Source organism: Triturus cristatus, chromosome 7 (genome assembly GCF_964204655.1).
Source record: "Triturus cristatus chromosome 7, aTriCri1.1, whole genome shotgun sequence".
NCBI classification, from domain to species: domain Eukaryota; kingdom Metazoa; phylum Chordata; class Amphibia; order Caudata; family Salamandridae; genus Triturus; species Triturus cristatus.
Genome location: NC_140590.1, coordinates 1,833,534,144 through 1,833,561,714, shown reverse-complemented (window position 1 = coordinate 1,833,561,714; position 27,571 = coordinate 1,833,534,144). Strand labels below are relative to the sequence as shown.

General features: G+C 45.9%; 1 protein-coding gene and 1 gene segment (V, D, J or C); both read right to left on the bottom strand.

Moving 5' to 3' along the window:
- The window catches only part of LOC146813330 (T cell receptor beta constant 2-like), a 934,578-nt gene that overhangs the window by 47,411 nt on the left and 859,596 nt on the right, over nucleotides 1-27,571 (bottom strand).
- On the bottom strand, nucleotides 873-27,125 carry LOC146813344 (trypsin-like). The gene is made up of 5 exons (XM_085620157.1): nucleotides 27,031-27,125; nucleotides 17,519-17,678; nucleotides 15,425-15,678; nucleotides 8,872-9,008; nucleotides 873-2,836 (listed from the first exon to the last, which is right to left on the bottom strand). Exons 1-5 carry the CDS (start codon nucleotides 27,068-27,070, stop codon nucleotides 2,687-2,689), a joined length of 741 nt encoding a protein of 246 aa, XP_085476283.1. The 5' UTR covers nucleotides 27,071-27,125; the 3' UTR covers nucleotides 873-2,686.

The following is a 27,571-nucleotide window of genomic DNA, read 5'->3' as shown; positions in this document are numbered from 1 at the left end:
GAATTTTCACTAACCCAACCATTTCCTTTCCTTGAATTACTTTTGTGACTGCGGGAACCTGACACAAGGCAAGAGGCAGAAGAATATTCTACTTGTCACACAGAGAAACCACTACTCTTTCAGAATTGTGTAGTTGTTGGTAGGTTTGAGAACCAGGGACTACACCCGTAGCCTTGAAGATCCTTCCGAAGACTCCTCCATTACACATCAGACACGATCCATCATTAGATTCCTGAAGTGTCCATACGGCTGCAGACCTGAATCGATGATCCTGTGCGTTAAATGTTGTAGTGCTCTCTTTATAACACTACACATTCAAACGTCAATATTTTGGAAAGCCTATTGTAGGAAAGCATTGCAGCTGATAGGTTGCCTCTTCATCTGTTCAACATACTCTTGTTTCCTCTTGTTGTGCGTGACGCTGAAATATTATCCTATAAGGAAGAGCGATCCAAGGAACGCGCAACTCATAAATCCATGGAAGTATCTGCCGTTGACAACCAACACTTCTCCCTTTCTCTAACATCGCCAGGTAATCACAAGCATGCAGGGTTTTTGTAAAGGCAGCACATTGAAATGTATCACAGTGCCCCCTGTCCCCACGGCCTCACAGTCTCATACAAAAAGCACCCCGCTTAGATACACCTACCTTGCTTCCACCACCACATCCTGCATGATGCACGCCTCATGTCTACGCACACTCACAGCTGTCTGCTGGTGTTACATGTGGTGACGGTGGGAGGGAACTGTAAAAAATAACTCAAGATCCAGATGGAGTGTGCATGTCACCCTATAGTCTATTTCTAGTAAACCATTCGAAAGATCAAGTGAAGGAGGAGTTTGCACCTAAAAATCTATTAACGCTAAGACAATTGCCATAATTGATGAATTTATTATTCACATTTAAACATACAGCATTTATCAGAACAAGAAGAATATTTCAGCATGAATGTTTATCAAACCCAATTTTTATGTGTCTGTGATTAAGCAAATTTGCATTCATATTGAGATAAATAGGTTTTACATCAAAAATGCTAGCTGGTAATTAGTATAATGTCTGTTCGAATATCGATTCTGGTTCGATCAGATCCACACAAAAGTGATAATTAAAAAAAAAATGTAAGCACATAAAATCCCACTGGGAGCCACGTTTTGACTAACACACACTTTTCCAGCTATGTATGGAGGTCATAATCATTTATTGGCGGATAAATGTAGGTGTCGCCAAGGATTTTAGGAGACCAAGAACATGCTAACAAATATGCCATGCTTGAACGTATGTTTTTTATTTATTTATTTATTTATTTTAAGGGAAACTGCTCAATTCTAACATTGACTTATTTTGACCTGCCCTTTTCATTGTGTCGAAAGAGTTATGGAAAATTAAACTTTGTTTCCGTTTCATCAGCAGAGGTAAACATTACATCATTAATCTCGAATCAATCGGATCAAGACTCAAATTTATATAGTGGAAAATTTTAAAACCCCATAAACACCTCAATGCCAGACCCCCACCCGCTATTTACCATTTTAGTGAAAGTGAACAGAAATTAAATAATTATTTGTCAAGAAGATCAGAGGGAAATTCTCATCAATATCATCACCCACATTGTGTCCCATCCGCGGCACCATCAAACACAACCTTCACCTTAAGATGCAGATCCAATGATTGGACTCGGTTCATCCTCACTGCTCCTGGAGTGTTGAACAGGAGAATGAAGTCTGTGGATCCCTCGAGCTGCACAGATGACATCATACAGTCCAAGGTGTATTTCCTATCAGGCAGAAGCCAGCCCTTGAGTCAAACTTGTTGGAAGAATTAAAATCAATTCATAAAAATATCTTGGTCAAAGGACATGTTTTTTTATATTTAGGGGCCAAACAAGGACAGCACTACATTTTAATGGTGTTTGTCCTGTAAAAAGTGTTTAGATGTCCCACAAAGAGAAGGCTGGAGCATCAGACTGCCTTTGTTTCCCCCTCTGAATGAGGACTGTTCTACATTCTGCACCTCCCTCTCCCTGGGATGCCACCCAACACAAAGTTATACAGACTTAGAGGGTTGTTCGCTAAGGGGGGTATTATGCACGTTTGCAGTTTCCTACAGTAAATCTGCCCCTGTGTAGAATTCCATTTTTTTATTAAGGCCTTCGGACGTAATGTTGTAATATTCTGCTGCCCGAAAAACATCTAAAAAAGAAAAAAAACATCTCCAATAGTTTAACAACTTTTGCAAAATAGCTAAAGGGCAACTAACATTTTGGGGCGTGTCGGGGGTTTCTATGATTATTTTCATGAATTGAAAATAAATCTTATAAGAAAACACTGAATTTTAGTGGGGGAGTTTCCTCGAATGTTCAGCTTTATTTCCTGATTTTTTTAATACATATTAATCTCGTCCCATAGGTCCCACATGTGGGACCTTAATCTGAAGTTTTCATCTGAACTATTATTATGTTGAAATTTGACATTATTCTCATCATTTCCTGTGAAATTCGACACTGGAAAGTTCAAACGTCACAATGTGTGTGAAAGTAGACATTCGATTATACGCTAGTATAGGAGATCCAAAAAGACTGTCAGTACATTTTCTGTGACACAGCACTTAGTTTATTCAATTTTTTTTTCTGCATCATCAGCAATGTAAGCACTGAGCGCATCTGAAGGAACGCGGAAGAAGTGCGCTTTAGTAAGAGGCCATGGTGTCTTCTATCCACGATACGTAGTTGCACACCTTGGTGTAGACTCCAGGGTACTTCTTCTGAGCACATCCTCTGCCCCAAGAGACCACCCCCTGGAGCTCGCCGTTGCAGACCACTGGGCCACCGGAGTCACCCTGAGAGAAGGAGAAATCATTCATTTTATTGTAATATCCCAACAATCATTCATATTATTGTGATATTCCAACACTTTCAGTGTGTCAACCTGGCAGACATGCAATTGTGTGGGAAAGCAAGAAAGCAAAGTGTTATAATAAGAATGAACTCTGAGGCAAGGTAAGTTCAAGCGTCTTTATTCTGTCATCCACTCTCCGTAACTGACAGCCTGTCCAACATTCCATGGTGAACTCTGGAGGAACGTTCCAAGAGGGAGGAGGGGGCGGGGGAGAGAGAGGAAGGTACCACCAGGGAAAGAGAAGAGAAAAACACTACAGAGGAAAGTACCAGGGGAAAAAAGAGGGAGATTACAACACATCTCCCTACGGAGGAATAGGGAAAGCAAAGGGAAAAAACTGAAAAAAATAGAAAGAGGTGAGAGGGTACAAGGAACCTGTGAAGTAACAAAGCTTAAACGTATCAGTAACATGGAAACACCTAGGCCTGGAAGGCGGAGAGCACCCAGCAATCAAAGGAAGGAGAAAAGACGGCTGGGTTACATTATGAGAAACAAATAGCGTGAAGGACAAATCAGGGGGGTATAGAATTGGCAATCGGATCTCTTCCCCTGATGGAAGCAAAAGGGGTAACTCCCGTTCTCAAGTCAGAAGAGGAGTGATATGCCCAAATTCTTTCTCTTAACATCTTATCTACATCCATATTGTTGGTACAAGCTAGATGAGTGAGATTTTTGATCCAAAGCATTGACATCCGAATGGGGTCATTGTCTCCTTGGCCATATTCAGTGGATTCCTCATGCTTGATGCCCAGCTCACAAAGGAATGTCTTCATTTCCCTAGATGAGAATTTGATATCATTGTTGGTGACTCTGCAAGCTGGCACACCTTCGCAAGCGAATGAGTCTCTTAAGAAGTCGATAAGGACTTTTGTCGAGACACGTGAGGCACACTTGTATTTGATCCAGTGAGATGTGTAATCCATGAGAACAATCAAAAATCTCTTTGGGACTCCTGATTGTCCCGTTGGACAGATTATCTCCAATGCCAATTTAGTCCATGGAGTTTTAGGAACTGCTGTGGGATTATCAGACAGATTACAGATATTCTCTGCAGGCCAACTTTTAACAATATCAGTTCCTGATACAGCATGAACCAACTCTGGCACCCCCCCCCCCCCTTCTACAGGGGTTTTGGCACTTTGTTTAGAAATGATGTACACTCCCGTGAGAGGTACGTCGCAGGCAAAGCTATTTACTCTTTGGCCTATTCCAGTGAACAACTCAGAACAATTGTATACATCCCTGCTGGTTTCCTCCACCTCCTCAGCTACGAGAACTTGATCTTTACTGTTCGGGTCGAGTACAATCCCCAGCTCTCTTTGATGATGCCAACCCAACAGATTTGACCCTTCGCTTACCATGTATACTTTGCCCCATGTGGATCTTCCTTTGAATTTAATACACACACTCATCACCCCTACTAAAGGAATGTTCTCATTGGCATACCCTACAGCTGAAATGTCAGGTTCCAGCATTTTGAGACAGGAGGTATCAAAAATGTAATTTATGACATCAATATTGAATAAGGTAACCGGGGCATCCAAATCGGCCAACACATCTATGGGCTTACTATTCACAAAGATGGTACATTTAGGATGTTCAATAGGCCTGTGGTCACTGAATTGCCCTTGAGAACTTGGGGAAGCTTGACAGTCCCTAGCTTTTACTTGGAAAACATACTTGGGGGCCAAGTCCCCTTCACTGTGTACTAATTTCACTCAATAGTTTTCGCTGTTGTTGCACACTCTACCCAGGTGCCCCTTCTTTTTACATTTTACACACGTGACATTTCGGGCAGTACAACGTACATCATTAGCAAGGTGATTGCTGCTGCCACATCTATAGCATTTCAACCTTCCCTTTTCACTGGCAGAATGGTTATCTTTGACTTCTCCGGGTCTAACTTTGAACACCTCATTATCAATGGAATTGGCCTGCGCATCACTACTATTGCGAACATTAGCAACAAGCTCATTGGGAGTCTTCATCTCTTTGATACACTTAGCAGTGTGTTCCACAGAGACTGCTATACTAACCGCTTCTTTTAAGGTGGGGTTTTTTTGCCAGGAGCTTTTCTTGAATACGACTATTTTTTGTGCACCTGAAAGAAGCATGCAATAAAATTTAGCTTGAGAAGCAGTGCGATCCAGCAATATGCACCACCTCTGGGAGGTAATTCTATATAAACTCGAGTAATGAGAGGATAAGAATATGATAAGGGGAATTCAGAGAGACAGGGAGGGGTGGAGGTTATACATTAAAATTTAAGATGACCAATGGTCCAATGATGAAGGTGTGCGTGTCACCATGTAGTGGTGCACACACAGTGCTTAGACCGAGGTGGAAAGTGTATATAGGCAGTCAATGGGTAGGGCAAAGTTGTACCGTACTTGAAGTTTTCCACAAGCTGTGACGGATCTCACCCTAGGGAAAACGTAGCTGGGAGGAGTGGTACTCTTCAGAGTGTCTCAGCCATGGATAATGAACCTTTGGTATGTAGAGCAAGGTTGGTGTGTGTATCACCGCAGAGGACACACAAGGATGTACAGGAAAATGGCCACAGGTGGTGAGTGTGTCACTTTATAACTGCTGTGTACCGAGGTTAAAGGAGAAAGAGATCTTACTTGGTAGGAGGAGGCTTTGCATAAATCATAAATAACTTGCCCAGAGCAGCTGTCCCCTGGGTTAGACGGTTGCAGGTATAGGCAGACCCGAAGTGGAAGAAATGCCAGATGACATGGCCGGTTCCACAGCTGCTGGTGTGCCGGGAAACTGACATGCTGCGCTCTGAGAAAAACTGACTTGCACTTCTGAAGGGGAAAGTGTCTCCACACAGCGCCTGCTTCAGCGCAGCTTCTGCTGACAGGATTTATTTTTGCAGAGCTACTGCTGCGCAGGCTTAATGAGAGTGAGTGAGGAAAAAGTGTCTCCACACGGCGCTTGCCTCAGCGCGTCCTCTGCTGAAGGAATTTACACTGGGAAAGCTGAAACTGCGCAGGTTCGAGGAACGCACACAGTCTACAGTCACCACAGAGGATTACCTATGTGGCGCAGGGTTACCGCTACCTCCCGCTGACTCTTGAGGGTGAGTGTAAGACGGCAGCGCACCTCACGGAGATGTGTCCCACAATCTTCTGCCCGAACTTCACTAAAAGGATTCACCCTTTCTCCCCAGCCGCAGTGACGAAACAGGAGTGCAGGAAAACAGAGTCAAAGCATGGCTTGAGGACGCGGCGGTTTACGGTTTTAGTTGGCACTGATAAAGGGGAACGGTTGCTGGGTTATGCAGAGGGCTGTGACAGAAAACTTAGGAGGCAGCCAAAAGCAAGCAGACCACTGCACAAGGTAAGAACGGACAGGTAATACACTGCAGTGTCCACTCATGAAGCTTACTCACGACTTGTGGTGGTCCGACTCACAGAAATATCCAGCAACAGTTCTAGACACCAACAGAGACGGAGAAAAGGGGGCACTCACAGCAGGGCTCGTAGGATCCTCGATGGTCTTGAACTCAACGCAGGAAACTTCCGTGAACTTCGCCAAGGAGCTGGGAAGTGCCCCAACCCTGCGTCCTCACAGGCACTGAACCGAGGAATCACCAAGCGGACATGCAGAAAGGAGAGAGCACTGAAAGGGGAGATGACAGGAATGGCCCCCTTCGGCAAATTGTCGCCAGTGTTATAATAAGAATGAACTCTGAGGCAAGGTAAGTTCAAGCATCTTTATTCTGTCATCCACTCTCCGTAACTGACAGCCTGTCCAACATTCCATGGTGAACTCTGGAGGAACGTTCCAAGAGGGAGGAGGGGCGGGGGAGAGAGAGGAAGGTACCACCAGGGAAAGAGAAGAGAAAAACACCACAGAGGAAAGTACCAGGGGAAAAAAGAGGGAGATTACAACACAAAGCTTGTACACTTCTTTAATGTTAATGACGTAATGTTATATTGTTGGAATTTGCCTAGCGGACAGTCTGCCATTAGTGTTGGCTTGTCAACTGTCTAGAGGTGCCCCTGTGTGCGATTCTGGGGTGTGCACAGCAGGCCGGACTGTGGTCATCCAGTGATTATATTTTCTTGTCGGTCTGTTGTCGGGTGGTACGGTTATGGTCAATGGGCTGTGGGTCTGTGAGTTTGGTTCTTAGAAGGTCCTCCATGGGGCATTTATAAGTCTCCTAGGGGGCAACATGTTCTATATGTAGTGATTATAGTGGGTCCTCAGAGCTAGCCTCAGGCTTTGGTCTACATAGCAAATGTCCAGTAAACTAAATTTGAGGACCTTAAAAAAGCTATTAATGGATATATTCTATTTTATTGGTGACAGCAGCATTGGACGTTTGTCTAAATGAGCAAGTGGAAGAAATGCAAAATCTGTAAATAAACTATTTAGATATTGAGAATTAAATTGCATTTACTTGAACGGAGCCAGTCGCTCTCTTCTGGTGTGCACAGTGTGAAGCACTTGGATAAGCGAGTCCCAGCTCTGCTTTCGTAAGGTAAATTCAATCAATTCATTGGTTCGCTGTAATTTCCCTACTTAAACCACTGTGGACCTTCTCCAGAACTTCTGCAGAATTGGCAATTGAGGGCAACAAATGAGAGATACATACAATACAACAGGGAGCCCAGCAAGGGTGCTCTGTTTCCCCTCTGCTGTTCCCAGTGCATGCACAATTTGAGGCCAATATTATAAGAAATAAAGCTATCCCTAATAGGTCTATTGCCAACTTGCAGTGTCAAACCCGGCTCCTCCTTCTGGTTCTATTGCTGCATGCCTGCACTCCTGCACAGGCTACTTGCTGCTTCCTCGGTACATCGCATGCAGTGCCGCACTCCACACGCTTCCAGTCTGCACTGTTCTCATCCCATTTCCACCCTGCTTTCTGTCTGAAGATGTCCCTGTGTGAGAGTCTTGGAAGCTTGTGGCAACTGCCCATGTGTCATACTAAGGAATATCTATGACTCTTACATGTGATACTGCTCAAAGTGGATGTAAACCTGAATGCCTTTCGTGATGACACCCACACCCACACACTCCCCCCCCCCACACACACACACACAAAAAAGCAACTAGCTCCTTACATTTCTAAAGGTGAGGTTCTTTGACCAAATGTTCTTAGCTGTTTAATTGGTTAGTTATAGAATGCAACACATTGAGAGAAAAGTGATGGCCCACATACCCCTTAGCATCCTACAACTTAGAAGTCAGCTCCTTTGCAAAGATCACGACCACCATCAGGATGTGCAATGTCTTCTGTCATGGTTCTTGTCGGGCTCTATCTATTGTACATTGATTGTCTCACGTGCTAGTCTTCATGTTCATTGAAATGTCCTGTGCAGCCACATTCATCCAGCACACGACTCCAAAGCCTAACGTGACATGGGTTTCTCTCCTGGGAACATTGCAATACATGTATGTGTGAATCCTAAAAGTGTTAAATTGCTGAGTTTAAGGCAAGTCATGTAATGGTCACACAGATACCCAAACGATTTCTTATACAAGAGAGCACCTGAAACCATTTCTATACTGAAGACTTAAAGGTGAAATGCATTGAATCCCATCTTCAGAAAATGTGCTCAGTTGCCCTAAAGAAGATTTTCAGTTTTTTGTATTACTTTCTTTTTAAACACACTTTGGTACCTGTTAATAAATGATTTTCTGGCTGGGTCTGTTGGCATGTGCACTAGACACATTTGTACAGTCAAAGACGTTAAGAAGTACTGTCCAAATTCACTGATTTCTGTTTTTTTAAAGCCAATAAAGGAAGGATAGCTCTCAGTTTCAACCCTTTAACCAGTCTCCACTGGCTCAAGTAAATGTCAACGAGTACATTTCTTGATCAATACCCTCCATGCTCTTTGCCCAGGTATACATTCACACCTTTTTAAAGATTCCCATGTTCACATTGGGAGTTCAGACTCTTTTTTGTATAGATTCTGTACATTTCCACAGTCCATGAAGATGAAAGCGATTGATTACCTGGCAGGAGTCCTTGCCGCCTTCCAGGAATCCGGCGCAGATCATGTTCTCTGTGATCTGGAAAGGGTAGGCGTTGTCGCACTCTTCATCGGTCAGTATTGGGGCCATCAAACACTGGAGGACGTCTGGATATTTACCTGGAGGAGAAGATCATGGTGTGAATTTGGAACACACACACTCAAAAACGATTCTAAAATCTCTCTTTTACATTTGCAATGTTAAATATGTGAGTACAAAAGCAGAAGTAATGTCCACTTTTCATGAATAAATACATAGGGGCAGATTTACAAGCCCCTTGCGCCACTTTTGCGTCACTTTTCTAATGTTAAAAGAGACGCAAAAGAGGCGCAAGGGGCTCGTAAATCTGCCCCATAATTTGGATAATCGGCATATGGAACAGTGTGTGGCCCCAACTCTCTAAACTCACTTGTAGGACCTTGGCACAAGGAAGTAATAATGGGAAATACAACCCTTCTTTAACTAAAAAAACATAACCAGAAACCTAAGCCAGAAGCACTGGACATATCTAGTTTCACAATATAGAGAAGCGACCATGAATGAATGGTCCGGGATCTATTACAGAAATGTACAATAACGAGGAGGGAACTATGAGACTACAGACAATAACACACATAAGACATGAATCGGTGGTGGTGGAAGCCATAACAAGTGAGGAACAAACTGAACTTATCGCTGTCAGAAAATGAACAACTTGACCATGAGAGCAATTTTGAGAAGTGCAGGGACTCAAAACTATTATCCAGAGACATATCTGATCCCTGGTAATTCCCAGTGTTTGAGTAACTCCAATGCGATCGCGGAAGATACATGGTTGTCGCAATGGTGAAGAAATGCTGCCATACACAAATAGCTTTTGGGTCAGACTTTGGTGGGTGGCACACAAACCGCTGGGGCGGTGCAGCCCTAACATCACCTGACCTGCCACAACGCACACATCACACAGTTGGGTGTTTGGTGAAACTGCAGTGCCAGCTTGCTGATACCATATATGAGCCAGTCAACAACTTAAATAAGCACTTTATATATATTCCAAATGGAATTACATACTGGTAGCCTCATTTTATACAGACAAAATGGAGTTGACATCTTATTGGCTTACAACTCTTTACATGCACTGTACCAGTGGCTATCAGGGAGCCATATTTATGAACATTTCACGCAACGCAAGGCAGGAAACCACTTTGCTGAGCTGCACTGTGTGAAGAGAGAGAGAATGAATGCACCGTATTTAACAATATAAGCCACATTTCTGCTCTCTGCTTCAGCTGGTGCACAAATCACTGGCAAGCGCCAACGCAGGCACCCTTGCACCTTGGTGAAAGAGTGCCTGCTTTACAGGGAAGCTTGCTAGGTCTCGCCTACACAGCGCGCATGCGTTGCTTAGGAGAGAGACCTAATGCCATCGGCACAGTTTTCCCTGCAAAGACGTGCACGCAGGAAGCAACCGGCAGTAACCCAGAACAGGACAGCAGGGACACAAACAAGGACTGGAAACAACCAAGAAAAAAACAGAAGGCAAGAGCCACAACAAGGAGGCAGCTAACCAGAGAAACCGGAGACAGAGCAACCAGGCCCAAATCCCAAAAGGACAGAGCCAAGGGAAGCCACCGGACAAGGCCGACCACCCCAGAACCACCAGGAAGGAACACAGGCCCTGGCAGCTGCACAGACACAGAGCAAACCCCGGCCACCCTGGAGAAGGCCAAAGAAAGAAGCCAAGGCAGAGCAACCGGGCGCAGGCACAAGCACCCAGCCAACAAGGAAGGAGCCACAGCAAGAGCCCTGGAGCAGCAGGAACCCCAGGAGGCCAAAGTCCCACAGAAGGCAGTAAACCGCACCAGGACCGGACACAAAACCCCAGAGCAGCAGAGGCAAAGGAGGCCAACCCCAAAAACAACATCAGACAGCGGACCAAACAACCAAGAGGCCAGCAAAAACTGCAAAACCCACAAAGGGAACTGAACAGGCACAGCCAGGTTGGGGACAGGGCCAACCCCCACAACCCCAGAGCCCCCAACCCCAAAGGGAGGGAAAAAATAGGGTAGGGCGCAAGCCCAGGGCAACCAGGAACCCCTGGCAGAATCCAAACAGGAACCAACCAGGCACTAACCCGCTGAACCACAGGGGGCAGACAAGAGAAGCCGAAGCAAAGGGCAGGGAGGCCACAGAGGCAACAGCCAAAGCGGATCCCGGAGGAAGCAGAGAAGCCAGAGGCACAAGCAGCACCAGACTCCGGACAACCAGCCGCCAGAAGAACACACCCCCAGAGTGGGCAAGACAACACCACCCAACCTCACCCCAACAGGGGAGGAGAGGGCACACCGAAAGGCACCCCACACCGAGAGCAGAGCCCGGGGGAGCCAGCAGGGAAGACAGGAGTGAGCCAGGACACCAACCACCAGGAAAGGGACCGAAGAATCCAGGAAACACACCCCAGAGGCAGCACAGAAGCCACATTACAGCCAGACAAAACCCAAGAGGCACAGCCGGAGGCCAAGCCGAACCAGCCCCCAGCCAGCAGAACAGGAGGAACAGGAGGCAACCTCGGACACGACAACCCGGAAGGGAAGCGAAGGACACAAACCCAGCACCAACAACGCGAGCCGGAGGACGAGGCGAAGGGAACGCACCAAGCAGAGCCAGCGGGAGCCAGAAGGGATCACAGAACATCAGGGCCCCACAAGCCGGAACAAAACCAGATGCAACCCAGGGGCAAACAGAGCAGAAACGCCACCAGACACAAGAAGGACCAAACCAAGGAGGAGAGCCGCGGCAACGGAAGAAACCAGAGCCCAACACCAGCTCAATGAACCAAACCCATGAAGAACAGCGGGCAGGACGAGGCCCAGGAGGGTACACAAGGGCACAGCCGAAACACTGACGCAACAGGCCAGGGCACCCCGAGAATGCCCAGGGCAAGGAGGCAGGGCCAAAAGAAGGCTCCCAGGGAGGAAAGGACTGAGGGGGAAACAGGCACAAGGCCAAGTAACCTCACCAGAACCCGAGGCGGACCCCCAACAGGGAGAACAACAGAGGAGCAGGAAAACGAGGTGCCAATGAACAGGACAAAGCACTCTCGAAAAACAGCCCGGCCCAAACAACAGGGACAGGGAACCAGGACCCCCAGGGACCCCCGAAAAAGGGAGCAAACGCAGGTAACCACCACACGGAACGCACCAACGGGGGAAACAGAGCAAGAACAATGCCCCCCTTACCCCCCACCAGCCCAAGGCGCATCACCATCCAAAATGCCAGGGCAGGAGGGGCACACACCCAGGGTGCAGGCACCCTTGGGAAAGAAAAGACCAAACCACAGCCAACATCCAGGCTGCGAGGGGGCCCGGGGCACCAAGGCCTCCAACGGAAATCCAGAAGCAGACCCCAGGTGCACCTCCCAACCACCGAAAGGAAGAGCACACAGAGGAAACGGGCCCTGAAAAACACAGGGACCGAACACCAGCACCAGCCGCAAAACAGGAGGGCACATACACCAGGCAGAAGCACCCAGCTGAATGGGGCAGCAGCAGGAGCAACCACAGACCAAGCAGCATCACCGGTGGCACCAGGAGACAGGCGAAGCCCGATATAAAGAGAAGGATGAGGCAACCGAAGCAAGACCCAGCCTACAAACGCAAACATGCGAACAGCGGAGAGCCCAGATTGCCATGAAGACGAACGATGGCAACTCCCGAGAAGCAAGCGGAGCGCAACAGAAGGGGAACACAAGGGCCAAGCCAAGGATTTCACGGAAGCCAGGAACCGTGCAACCAAAGAGACATCAGCCCCCAGCTCGGAAGAGACAAGCATCCGGACACAGCGGCAGCCAGCCAGAGTGTACGAAACAGCCCAAAGGCAGAGGACAAACACCCCAGGCCACACGCAGGCAAAGCAAGGGCAGAAGAATAGAAAAAGCACCGCCCTCGCAGGGGGCCCCGGGCACAAACCCCGGCACCCCCAGGCTACACAGAGCTCCCAAGAACCGGATCACACAGAAGCCAGCGGAGCAGGAGGGGACAAGAAAGGAAAGCCAGCCCCCTCCCCAAAGAGGAGACCTATTATGCCAAGGCACGCCCAGCGGGCACAGAGCCACAGACCGACCGGGACCGACAGCGGGGCAAACCCCAGACCAAGACACCAGGGCCACCGCACCCGAAGAGCAGGCCCGGGAGCACCAGAGCACGAACAGGAGGGCTGAAGCTGAGGTTCCCAGGAGCAGGGTACCAGACCAGAAACATGCAAACAGGCCCCACGCCAGCCGCAGGCAACCCACACCCAACACAATGGCCGACAGCACCTGGCAGCCCCAGGCAGCCACACAGCCAGGAAGCAACCCACGCCAAACTTCAGAGACCAGAAGAGAGCAGGCGCAGTCAGGGCAGCACGGAGGGCTGCAGAGAAGGAACACGCAGCAGCAGCACAACCCCACCAGCAGCTGTCAGCAGGAAACCAGGACAGCAAAGTGGGCAGCAACAGAGGGCAGTCAACCAGCAACCACCGGCAGCAGGGCCCGAGGAGACAAAAAGAGCAGTGGGGGTCAGCCCCAAGGAGCACCCAGCAGGGCGCAACAACCCTGACACCCAGGCCACAGCAAAAGGAGGAGGAACAGCCCTGGAAGACGACCGGACCAGAGCCAGGCAACCTCGAAGGACATGACCAGAGGCGCAGAGGATGAGCCGGGCAAAGACACAAGCCCAGGAACCAAAACCAGGGCAAGGGAAGCCCCATGCACCCGGAAATGCCAGGCAACCTTCCATCCAGGCATGAACCAGGCCCGACGCTCCACAACAGCTAAAGCAGAGCACGCTGCACAGGAACCATGTGACGGACTGCATCACAAGGACTGGTACAATACAAACATGAGCACAACTCACACATGAGCACCAGTTGCATCACAGACGAACACAGCATCGTAAATGAGAAGTGGGAAGCAGGAAGCCAAGTGGGGACACCGAGACCAGACGAGAGCAGGCACAGCAAGGCAGAAAGGGCAGTCGGACCAGAACCAAGCCCAGCGAGCTCCTAGGACGCAACTTAGCGCGGAGCACACACTGTGGTTTAAACAGTCCGTAGGAGGCACACAATGTCAACTCCTGGTAATGTGACGTGTGGCGAATACCCCTGTCCTGCCACAAGTGTGCACAACATGGGCAACGTGAATAATGCCAAACCCCAGTCACATAATCAGTGCATGGGGTTGGCCACGACAGTGAAACTTTACACAAGCATCACATGATATGCACCAGCTCGCGACAGACCCCACAATGGCAACAGCTTGAGTAACTGGTAAACACAGCACAAACCCACCTACCGCCTCCCAGTACCGCGCCCCACCCCCCCCACGAGACAAAGGAAGGCGGGCACGAAACACAACAGGGAGTGCAGGAAGGGGAAAAAAAGACTGCTACGTGGAACTTACCCAGAGAGGTGGCTGAGACACCACCAAGAACACAGCCCCCATCCCAACAGCCCACCCAAAGGATCCAAGCCGGTGGTCCCATCAGAGCTGGGAACGCCAGGAAACCAGCAAGTAAGGCACGTCTCCCGCCCGGCCAGGCCAAAGTAAGACGCGCATGCAGAGCCGGCCATGAACAGTCCTGCCTCCGAGCAAGCCCGGCAGGCCAGGAGGCAGACCAGGAAACCCCCCCCCATCTACACAGCCAGGCAGCCGGGTGGGGGAGGAGAGAAGAACTGCCACCCCTGCCCAGCAGGTGCAGTACCAGCACATCCAAGTCCATTCTGTCGACAGACAGAAAAAAAGAACAGGCGGGATGCTGGGTAAGTACTGCTTATGTACTCCCGGCGGGAGGGGCAGTATTAGGGTCCCAGCATTCCTCTGGTCTTTTTTTCTGTCAGGGTTATCCCCACATTGTCAATGAATGGGACGAGGACTTAGGGACCTGGGGGTAATGCACAATAGTTTCCAGCATACGCCATCCAAATGGGTGAATAATCTCTACCAAAAAAATATTTCCAAATCCCATATTAACAGCATTGACAAATGGGTAATATCTGTTTCCTCTACACAATTTCAATATCCCTTTAGATATTTACACTCAAGCATCTTCTGTGCCAAGAAAGCTACATGGGAAATGCACTGTCCTAAAAGAGCTAAGGTCAGGAGACTAAATATGTTCCTTCACGATTGGTGCATCAAAAAGAAAATAGTCCGTGTTGCACCAGTAGCGAGACTACTTTGAAGATTGCACCCAAATACCATTCCCAAAGCCATTGTCAAATTGAAGAAAAAACATCTACAAAAAGGAACCTGCACCCATTGCCACCCAAGACGTGCAACATGTTTCGACCTTGCAATGCCAATGATTGGTAACCCGGGTGATGATCCTCTCTTACTATGCACCTGTCACGTATTTTCCTGTTGGTTGCTATAAAGTGTTCCATTGCCACAACCTCCTGGCTCATTGAATATAATTATATAAAATAAAGCAATTAAAACAAGCAAAAAATAAGATAAGGGTTTCTCAAATGTGAGAGATGTTGTGACATGTGTCTTGTCTGCTGCACTTTTACTCACTGCCACTGCTGAGGGTGTTGCCCCATCCTGAGATCAGACATTCGGTTCTGGCCGGTGCGCAGCTGGTGGGCAGGGCGACCGCCTGGATGCGCGAACTGAAGGTTGCGGGTGAAGACAGCTTGATCAGCATGATGTCGTTATCCAGGAGTCTGGAGTTGTACTTGGGATGCCTGATCACTTTGGCAGAATTGATGAACAGTTCATTGCCTTCAATAACTTTGATGTTGTGCTCACCAAGTCTGACCTGGATACGCCTGTACGGGAAGAGGAACAGGATAGTTTTCTGTAACTCAGATGACATTTCTCATTAAACATTGACAGTGATTGCTTTTAAAGTACAGATCAATCAGCAATAGGAAGAATGTGTCCACATCTGCCAAGTTCTCAGACCCTTTAATTCTCCTTGTCTGGCCATACAATCTAAGCTGTGTAAAGATATACGGTACACAATTACCACTCAATTTTTTGTATCATTTCACCAGATTTAGCATAATGTAGTAATACTACATTATTCATGTGGTATTTCTGCATCACAGCACTGAAACCCATAATTGGATCAGAGATGGATCAATGGGGAATAGAGTAATAATGTACTCATGCAACTGGGACTGGCCCGCGGACTCTCTACACAAAGCTCTGGACATACTCTGACTTGGGGTAAGAGGGTAGATAAAACACTCAAGGCTTAGCCATTAAATCTGATCTAGCAATTTAGTGCAAATTCAATTTTAGCAGTATAGATATAAACCTAAATTTAGTGAACTTCCATGGATGACTGACCAATGTGAAAAATTCTTTAGTTTATCCCCATAACATCACCAAAGACGTTTAAAAAAAATCTTGCAACTTCACCTACATAGCCCAGAAGGGTTGACCTCTTTTGCTGACCTCTTAATACAAAACTGGACATAATTTGATGGGGTTATGCTATTTTTTCTTGCTGCCATAGCAAGCATTAGGATTGTTTGTAGAGTCCTTCACGGTACTCATTTAAAACAGCTCTGGGTAGCCCCTTGGTTTACAGATGCGTTGCAGTGTTTGAAGCACAATGACTGTGCCCCAGTATTTCAAGCCTGCTCCCAATGCGGTCAAGGTGAACACTATCGTGGAGTAGGTTTGTGGGAGGTGGGTGGGTGCTGAGCTCCTCTGCTCATACTTTCTATTCCTTTGAGGACATTTCACCATTGTCCAAGTCCTTGCAGGTCTCCTCTTCCTCCCAATTATCCTCACCCTTAATCTGCTGCCTCTGGAGGTGCATAAGCACAGAGTGTCTTGAAACCTTCCCTAGTGCGTGTTCCTCTTTCCTGAGGTCATTATTGGGTAGGGTCTATACCGAGCAGGACCAAAGACCAGAGGGTTGTCAGGGTGATGCAGTGAACCTTTCACACTATTGGCTTCCATACCAAGGCCACTTCCTTCTTGGGTCTGACCAAGGCAGTCCCCTCAGAAGGCCCCTGCTCTCCTCAATACCCTTCAGCTCAAGTGAATCCGAGGTCTTCGAAGGCGACACCGACGGGTACTGAAAGACTGTCATGTATGACAGCGCCATCTGGACAGGAACCTCCATCACAGCGGTTCCCGCCTCTGTATAGAGGTGTCCAGCGGGCATCTCTCCATTTGATGGCAGGGTTGCGAACGTTCTTGGCAACCCTGTCTGACTTTATTCCATCTGCAAAACCTTACATCAGGCCTTTTCTTTCCTTCAAGTGATATTTCAGGAACACAAAATATAAGGAGGATCAATGGATGTTCTGATTTAAAAATGTTTTGGGTTTTTCCATTTTCAATCCTTCAGAAGCTATGAGGATACACATAACCTTATGAATTGGTGGTTCTATAGCATTCTCTCTTCCTAATCTGGCAACACCCACAATCTTACTTTTAACCCTAAATTTAGGATTAGAAAATCTAACATTTTTGCAAAATGTCCAGAGTGATATTTTTGATCTCCACGTTTAGAGGACGACGGATCCCAATTCTGTGAATCCAAATCTGGTTTTGTATTTACAGCCTTTCTTGGTCACCTAAGGACACAGAACAATTTGTGAAATGAGACCTATTAAAGGAAGTTATAAAACTATGATGGCAACTTACGATTCATAGCAGTGAGCAGCCGATACCACCCACTCGGGGCTAATGACGGATCCGCCACAGAAATGGTAGCCAGAATTCAGAGACACCTGGTAGGGGACAGAGTGTGGCTCACAAGTGTATCCCCCAACGATTTTGTCATCATCTTCTAGGGGGAAAGCAGCTGAAAACAAGAGTACATAAAACAATAACAAATTAAAAACCTCACTTTGCATTGGAATGAATTGCTATTGTTGTCTCCTAATATGCACAGTAAATCACCACAGTCCTTTCTTTCTCTCTAAGCTCCCAGACCCTTTGCTAATGAATTTATCTCCAATCCTACAAACGACCAGATGAGAAGTATTTTTTACTCATTTTCCTGTTTCTGGAATTCCATCAAGCAGGGCTGTGTCACAAGGACAAGTTTAAATTCAGTGAATGTACATAAAATGAATATACATAGTCAGTGACTATCCTGAAGATGTGTCTCTATAGGCACTGGAAGGTGAAGGGGTGAAGGGTGAGGTGCTGCAGCACCCCCCAAAAAAACATGCTGGGGTTCCGAAGATCAATGAGCTTTGAAGATGACTTTACATATTATTTTTATCTTGTCCCACCTGCTGTGTATATAAACACTCTGGTCAAATGTCAGTCTAGTCTTCTGACAAATTGATGCTTATTCTTTAACATGGACAATGGTGTTTACTTTTCTTTCTCTTACTGCAAAATCTTGGGATTTTGCAAAGTGAACCATGTGAAAATGTTGCTGGTGTGAAAGGAAAGGCTCTAGGGTGTCATATTCTTCTAGCGCACAACAACATTTCTATACCCAAAAATGAACAGTACACATATTTTAAAATAAATTAAACAGTTAGGAAAGTACAAATTAAGAGTTTCATTCAATTTCTGCAATTAGAAATGACCAAAAATTTCAATAGGATAGAAACAAATCCAGACACTTTAACTGCAGCTGATCAAATTACAAGTAGTCACTGACACGCAATTTCCATACGTTATCATTCGTGCACTATATAGTTTTGTCAGTATAAATGTATGACTGTGCAAATTGAGCAGTCATTTCAATGGAAAATGTCCTTTCTGTAAATGACAGTGTGCTACCACATCATCCTTTATTGATATTCTTGTGACAGTGTGCTCCTAAATGCAACATACACTGCAAACTACTCGATTACCACTCTCTTACTGAATGGGTGTGACAACACTTTCTTTGAGTGATGTTTGTTTTTTGGAATCCCTATGAGTTTAGTCAAGAAATATTGATGGCAGCACCCCAAGTCTAAAGAGTGTTCCAGCACTGAGCCTGGGCGGAGTTTGCAGAGTTCTGCTACGAGGAACTCCACAAAGCGCAAAAAAAACCTCTGCCGCACTACATGGAACTCAGCAAGCAGCGTAGTTTCTTTAGATAAATACCCTTCTCGATGATTTCCAGTGCCAGGTGCCTGTAAGCACTGTGCAATCATTGCGAACGGCATCATGCACAGCGCAAGCGGGCGCTGCTTCCTCTCTGCCGCTTGAGTAGATTTGTATTCGAGCGGCAGCATTCTCTACACAAACGGACAGTTTCTCAACACGAGCTGTCGTGAGCATACGCGACCACTCGCAATGAGCAATCTGACCGCCCGCGTTGAGAAATCTTACTGGGAGGTTGATTTTCCACGCTCGCACTCGCCAACTTGATGCTGACAATCGCGAACAAGGAAAAATCCAGACGGGAGGTGAATTTTCCTTGCTCGCGGCAACCAACTTGACGTTGATGAATGCGAGTGAGGGAAAAAAATCTGCTCCGCTACACGCAGCTGCATTTGTCGACCCTCCACGAGCTCCACGTAATGTGGAGTGCTGAAAACTCTGCTAACTCCGCGAGCAGAGTTCAGTGCTTTGACTCATCCAGCACCACTGTGTGCCACAAATAAAGTCCTTTGAGAATTACATTAGACGCCAAATGTTGGCTAGCGATGACCTTACACTTAGAAATGTCTGTTTTTGGCACTCATTCAGGTCGTCCTTCACGTCAATCCTTTTATTTTCCGATTGTTCCACAGGCGCACGCTTCTGTGTTGTCACAGAACTCCTTGCTGATGTGCAATATCCGCATAAAGTATGGCTCGGGTTACTTTATTCTGTGTATTATTACTATCTTTCTCTGAGTGGGGAGCTTCTTGTAGAATGCTTTGTAGAAATAATGAGGTACCAGATGTTGAGTGTTTCCACAGTGTTTTCAAAAACAGAAGAAATACCCTATCTTGACTGAGATATCTTGGGAGCTAGGGAACGGAACCAGCTGGCAGTGGGTGTAGTCCGCGGGGTGATGGAGAGCTCCGTCCCACAAGGAGATGGCCATGCAGGCATCAGCTTTCCTTTTACTGTTCTGTTCAAATCACAGAAAATGGCAGCTTGAAGTTTTAAGTGTCATTTTATGTTTTGGTTGTATGCAGGAAATATGCATTTTTGCACAAAACTGTTTGTGCAGCACTCCCAAAAGTGTGTCAGACTATGTTGAGGTTGTTAGGTTATTTATGGAGGTATTACACAATGGAACACATGGTTACCTTCGTGTTACATGTAGTCAGAGTTACTCTATGTTTTTTGGTATAAAAGTAAGAAACCGTGGTTTGGGTGGCAGGCAAGGCTCCAGTTCCAAAACAGATACAAATGTATCATCTACATTCAGAGAGGTGCATCTCTTGTTGAAAACTGAATATAACATACAAATTAAAGGGAACGCTGAGTTGAGAATGGTTTGCTGACTGCAGCCACACGTATTCCACGATAGCCTTCGTGGCCTTGTTTAAGGCTTGTCATATGTTAAGGCCACCATCACTGCTTTGTGTACAATATAAAGGGCCGGATCACAAAGCGATCTTGACTGGCTCAAGGACATGGCCTCGGCGTAGGCAGTGTTTGAAGTAAACACCTTTTACTACCACATTATAAGAACATGTTTGTGGAGGTGCTGAAGTGTGACCGAAATATGTGTGCTTATTTGTTTTGTTGCATTTAGTTTTGATAGGTGTGTGATATTTTCTGTGCTGTTGTGCTTTTAGACTGCTGTATTGATGTTGTTTCTTTGGACAGGGTTGTTGTGTTGAGTTCTGTTTTGTCTGTCCTGTTATGTTGTGACTCTCTTATGTTTTAATTGGTTTGCTACCTTTTTTTAGCAGGATCATTGCACTCTCTCCGTATCAATTTGTGTCTTTTAAAACTTTTCTTTTTGTATACATGAATTACACGTCTTTAAAACTGTTATGGTTTTAAGTAATGAAAGAATAAAGATACATTTGAAAGATTTGAGATTTGAAGTTTGGTTGCTATGTTGCTCTGTGTTTGTTATTGTCTTATGCGCTGTTGTTTACTTTAGAGATGCCAATAAATGGAGACACATTTTCAGCCAAAGGCAGCACATGCTTTGACATTTCCATTGATAAACAACCACTTACCACCGTATAAGGTGGTAAAACAGTGCTGCTATAGCGCTTCAACTATTCAAGGCACCAGTCCGCCCAAAACTGTGGCAAGACCAGGCTTAATTTAGGATATTCAGTGCTCACTTTTCGTGATATGGCCCAAGATGTGGATTTTTTTCGTTGTTTGATGCTCATTGTGACCGCACTCATCTCAAACTCTAAAATTTATATAATTAATGCCTCACAATTAATGAGGGTAAGATGTGTTTCATGGTACAAACACTTCTTAATATTTCCATCAAGCGGTAGAGGTTTGAGATTTACTTACCTGCGATCCACATTGGCTACAAGAAAGGTGAGATACAAGTCCCACCTTCAGTCTGCTCATTTTAGCAACTTTGTGTGAACTGCAAATACCGCGCCTTTCAGAAACACTGGGGTGTGCTTTCTCAGGTAGGCAACCAGCTAGGGGAGAACTGGAAGAGAGTCATGCATGAGGCAGGTTCAAATCCCACTCTACGAAATGCAAGATATACCCTGGTGCCTGCTGCATTGCAATGGAAAGAGAGGAAGGACAGGAGAGTGTCTCAAGGGCAGCCTGGCCAGCTGAGCCTCCTATCCAGTGAGAAGGGTTTTGTATCCGACTTTCACCAGCAGATTATAGGAGTGGATGCGGGAAAGACACAGGACCGGTGGTCGAAGTGGGCGGGACCAGCAGGGCATGGCGTGCCCTTACTTCTTTAATTCCAAGGATTCCGTTCCCCTACTTTTTAGGTCTCGCCTGAGTCAGCGCATTCGCTGCACTGGCGAGACATTTAGGAGTGGAGTTTTAAAAGTCCTACCACAGCTTTGTGTGGCATACAGTGTGCGGTTATGCGCACAGGCATGAGCAGAGGCGCCATCTGGCTTTCCTCTTGCTCGGCCTAGCGCGCCTTCCTTGCTTCAATGCCCCTCCCCCTCCCCCACCACAGAGCGCATCTCGCAGCTTGTTATCCTAAGCCTCCCATCTCTTCATTTTCGCACCGCCCTACCACTTCTCCTTTCCCCACTACCGTTCATCTCCTTTGTTCCTTTACTGCTTTTACGTCTTGCTCCCCTCGTTCTGTTTTTTTATCACCATCCCTAAACCTGTCGCCTCTTCTTTCACCCTCTCGCTTCCCCCTCTCCTCTCCATTGAAGGCATCCCTTCTGTCTCCCCTCCCTTGTGTCTCTCCCCTCCCCCTCCTCTTGGCTCTGAGTGCGAGTGTTACTGATGCGTGCATTGCACCCTGTGCTTATGGCCTGTATCTGTCATGTCTCCCTGATGCACACGGTTTATTTCTACAAGCAGTAAACTCGTGACACACACTGACCCTGGCCGGAGCGGGAGCCAGGCTCAGTCACACTCCACAATGCACTCACCCGTTGTGCAATCTGCCCACGTAGAAATTCACACGTAATGACACACTTTTGTAAATATCACAAGACAAGGGCTCCCCCTGCTGCACTGACAGTCTGGCAATGTGAGCTCGAGAGCTTCAGGGGAACCATGCTGAACATGTCCAGATAGATGGAAGGGAACACTGGAAGACGAGAGAGGGAGACTGCAGTTGCCATTATCATTAGATGGGAGGGTGAGGTGTCATTAGGGCCGCTGGAATTACACAGCAAGACAGCACCAAATTATGAAGACACATTCTGCGTCATTTTTGAAATAGTATTACTTCACCAATTTGTCATTATTAGGTAGGCCGTCACATATTTTCTATTTATTTGCTTTAGTAGTATTCACATCACGCCCCGCTTTAGATGTTTAAAGCTGCCGAGATTGCTACAAAAGTGAATAAATGGAAAAAAAGTGGGCAGATGCCACATTTCTTTTCCATTTATTTACTTTTGTAGCAATCTCGGCACTCCGCGCTTTAGCTTTAAACTTCTAAAGCGGGATGTGATGTGCAAATTACTAAAGCAAATAAATAGAAAAAATGCGACGGCAGCCCGCCTTATAACAATTACTTACTTGTGTAGAAATTATTTTCAACAGGCGCCGGACACCCTTCATGTTTCAATAAGGTGGCCGCGCTGCCATAGTGTATTTATCAACACAGCGCCCGACGCCCTTTTTCATAGGCTGTTCAATACTCTTCGTTCTGTCAGTGCATTAAAAAGCTTTGGAATATGTCCGTAAATGTTTCCTAAAGCAAGCATGTATCCCTAAATCACACTGCATGACCCTGTGTGTAGTAATTGTATAACTCTTCAATCCATGGTGGCACAGCACCCAGGATAATGTGCTGCATGCCTAAACAAACACTTAAAAGGTCCCAATGGCGAGACCTATTGGCTATGCCAATGCTTGTTTATTTTGAAAACATGTCCAGGATGCAAGAAATCACCATCGCCTATAAATAAAGCTCGGTATTCCTGGCGTTCGTGATGGGCGGGTCGGCAGAGAAGTAACAGGACTCTGTCTTTTCCTTCTTGCTCAGAGAAGAAAAAGACAGTGTCCACTTCTGCTCTGCCGCTTCAGCTGTCCCCCACTCTTTCCTTCTTCCCTTCTTCCCTCTCTTTCTGTCTAGCAGTTCCTCTCTTTCTGAAAACAGTGACTGCAAGACGGGGTTCTCACTCTCTTTCCTCTCCTTTCCTTTATTTGCTCCCCTGTGAAATGGATCCAAAAAAGAAAAACACTTTTGCGGGAAATGTGTATTTTTCTGACATTTTAATTCCAAAGTGCAGCATCGGGAATAAAAGGTTAAAAATATGAGAAATAACTAAATCAAGTAAGACAGAGTGGTAGCAAACTGGCCAGATTGATTTTATTCACACCTAAACAAATTAGCGCCACTTTTACAGAGTTTGCCAGTGAAGCGCTATTTTTGTTTTCTTGTCTTTGTTTTCCCTGGGCTTGCAACTAGTGCCCCAATCCTGGAGGTACTGCAAAGTGTGGATTGGAAAACAAAATGTGTACTGCGGCTCTGCGTCCAGGGATGTGGTCTTTTTACCATACTGCTTACGTTTTTTAAGGATATAAGCAATGGACATTGAAATGGGTCCATTCAGGGCCCTGTAGTCATGTCCTTACCTTTTCAGGCAAAAGCACTCACTGATTCCTGAATAGTGAGTGAAAAAGCGTTAAGGTAACCATGTTGTTCCTGCTGACATTTCCCATGGTTTGCTAAATTTTGCATTCCCTATGAGTGTTTGCTTTTTCCAGGATGTTGTTACTATTTTTTTGTAGGCCACATATCGCTTGTCAGTGTGTAATTTAAATTGAGCCTCATCCAGGTGTTTATAGCCGGCAACAATTGGGTTGTAGTTGAAGGCAGTGTGAGTTTTTCTCAGTGAGGCAGTATGGTGTTCAGTGGGGGAGAGGATGTGGCACTTTGGCCAGAGCTGCTGAATTTGGAACTGGGGAACCAGGTTCAGCCTTAATAACCAGTCCGCCAGACCACTCTCCTGAGAGAGCACAATCCCATGCTAGACCTTAGAAGGCTTCGCAAGACCTTAGAAGCCCTGGTGTCTTAGCACCAGCAGGTGGACCCTAGCATGAAAAGTGTAGGTTAACCTTCAAGGTTTGTCCACCACAATCCATACTGAAGTTCACCTCCAGTCTTGCGGGCAGGCCTATGAAGCAGCACACCCTAGAACAACATTGACTCTGTCACTGAGGTCACAGGACCCTTGAGAAGGGCCAGCTGATAGGGCGGTGCAACCGTTGTGACCGCACCGGATGCTGACTTTGGGTGGAGGCATTATGTTTGCAAGTATATTATGGTTTTAAAAGCGCTTGCTGCCTCCTTCCTGGCCTCCAGCAATTTTTGGTAACAATAAAAATGTCATGATGACTGTGGTGATTAATGTTCTTCCTAGAGAGAGATCGGAATTGTGTCTAGTGGAAGTTTTGACTCATGGAAAGGTAGCTCAGAGGGTTAATGTGCCTGCTGCAAAAAACATGTACCATGCAGATCACAAAGTGCACATAATGTAAATAGGTCAGCGGGCTACTACTTTTGTCAGAGAGATCCTTTTTTTACTTGAGGTTTATAAGTTAAAATCCTAACATAGAACTGTGACCTATTAACAGTCATTTAAGAGCTGCATACAAACTGCAAGGTATAAATTGGAGCGTTATGTTTTTTTCCCCGTCTTTGATTATCATAATGTTGCAAAACGTGTTCTTTTGGACAGAAATCAATTCTGATTAATAAAGAGAACCCCAACCATGGTATTACATTTTAAAATCTGAATTTGTGTTTCTCTAGACCAATCACTATTAAGCTATATGACCTACTAGTATGGTTGTCATGTGACTCCTACACCTTGTAGCCCTTAGTCTTATGAAATATTTTCTATACAGTGATTTACACACATCGTGATTGTCTCTGTTTAATGTGTGTGATGTAAAGTGCTCTGACACCCTACAATGGTATGACTGTGGCTGTAAATCACATTAAATGCATCTGAGAGAGAGTGTGGTTATGGAGACTTGAGGGGCGCTGTTAAAGGGTGGTAGTGAGGGAATCCATGGCAGAGGTGGTCGTTGGGAGGCACTAACAAACAATAATGCACAGGGCACCACCAGTGCTAAGGCCGGCCCTGCCCTTGAGGCCAGTCTGCCTCACCCATAGGTAGCTCCATTGTCTTGTTTCAGAAGTAGTAGCTGCAACTCACCAGGGATTGGCAATGCAAGATTTGCACACACACCAAACTAAGTTCGCAAACGTCACAGTCTCTCTGTTTCATTCACAAGAACTTTTAACATGTGCTGCCTGCTGTGGGGCCACTGGAATTAATTGTACAGCAAAAGAGGACACAATTATGCTGCAGTGTTGACTAAATTATTCATTAAAAAAAGTCTGCAGAGTAATGCAGTATATTTTCGGATATTTAATTATTTTGGCATGTGTACACATCCTAACAGTCCCTGGAAAGATGTTGCCTTATTAGTACCAGTGTAACATACACATGCTGCAGTGAGAAAGGTGATCAGCAAACCTTTGCAATAGCCATCAATTTATTAGTTTAAAGGGTCAGATCATGCAGCAGATCTTGCATTATGAGGCAAATATGGCAGAGCCATAATTATATAGAAAACATTTGCAAGCTAGGATATTTTGCCATTCATGTTTGAACTGCTGTTGTGGAAAAAGGGAGAAGTGCTGATGACCAACTCCATGGCTCGGAGACAAATGGCTTGTGCTTCCACATTTTATCGTATTTGGGACATTCTGTGATTAGAAGCATATCCCACTTTGTGAATGCATTTTAATGTCAATAACTCATTATAACCTTAAATAGTCATGTGTATCCATTGGTTGAAATTGGGCAGTGAAATGACAAACAAATACAAAAAATTGGGATGTTTGCGCATTCTGGCCACACCTTGGGCTCCGCCCACTGATCCAATCATTGGGTTATTCCTTCCCGCTGATTCTCCGCCCACAGTTCCCCTACTTTTTTCCCCCACTTCGACCACTGCACAGTACTCCTCAGTATGGGAAGCCCAGGAGCCTGCGGTCCGCCTCCCTAAGAAACTCCCGCTGCGGTCTGTCATGACGGCTTTTGTGATGTCTCTTTAAATGAGCCTCAGTCCCTGAGGAAGCCTCAGGCTTACCTGCTTAAAGGGGCGAAACACGAGGTACTGAGAACTGTGCTACATTATACAAAGATGTGATCAAAAAGCTATCTTAAACCACTCATCTACCAGCACAGTATTCCTTACATAGATATGTATCTGACTCAAAACAAGGTCTAAAATTATTACACAAAATGAGTGCTTAAATCTCGAAGGTACAAAACTGTTTCTTCATTTTGCAAAAAGAGGGCTAAGATTCATTAAGAACACCTTTGTAGTTTCTTGCTTTTCAAAAATGTGGGCAATAGAAGGGACAGAACCTTACAACTGGGCCCTTCATACTCACAGTAAATAGTTCTGAGCATTAAAGTGCATTAGCAAAACTCTGATACCAGATTAGTAATCAAATTAGGCGGTTATGGCTTGCAATAATGTAAACACAAAACATGTGAAAATGGTGGTTCTCTGGAAGTGTGAAGAAACAGAAACAGAGCTTTGAAGACCTCAGAATACATAATAAAACAATCTTTGTCCAGTGCAATGTCTTAACTCACCAGCAGCTCCCAGAAGCGCGACGAGCAGCAGAGAGCGCATGTTTCCACAGAGCTGTTGTGTGGAGGGTTGGAAGCAGACCAAGTACTTATAGAAAATCAACAATCATATCTGCATCTGCCAAGGTCTGCACAGCTGCAGGCTTCCCAGGATAATGGCTAAATTAAGTTGTTTTCCTGAAAGCTAACATCAGCTCAGGTGAAAGGTCGCCCCTGCACGTGGGTCATGGAGTTGGTCGTCACACGCAGCTTTGACAAAATACAGTATAAGCGGTGCTGAAAACAATGTTTCAGCACAATCAAAAGTCAATTATGGTTGGGCAACGTTTTCACACATGGTCATATTATCCCATCACAAAACTCTTGAATGGGCTGTTTCTTTAGGAGTGTTTTTTTATAAAGTCTCATTAAACTGTTGAAACAGCAGTCAGTATAGACCAATGTTAGTAGGTGAACTATACACGATGGCGTCTATTCACAAACTGCTTTTTGAGGTTCGTTTTGTTGTGGCGTAAGAGCACTACAAACATAGTAAATAATGCTA

Excerpts from the sequence above, each read along its gene's own strand:
- LOC146813344 (XM_085620157.1), bottom strand. The coding sequence starts at position 27,070 with ATGCGCTCTCTGCTGCTCGTCGCGCTTCTGGGAGCTGCTG. Across the intron at positions 17,679-27,030 it reads CGCGCTTCTGGGAGCTGCTG|CTGCTTTCCCCCTAGAAGAT; the intron begins GTGAGTTAAGAC and ends TCTTGTTTTCAG. Across the intron at positions 15,679-17,518 it reads GCTGCTCACTGCTATGAATC|GCGTATCCAGGTCAGACTTG; the intron begins GTAAGTTGCCAT and ends CTTCCCGTACAG.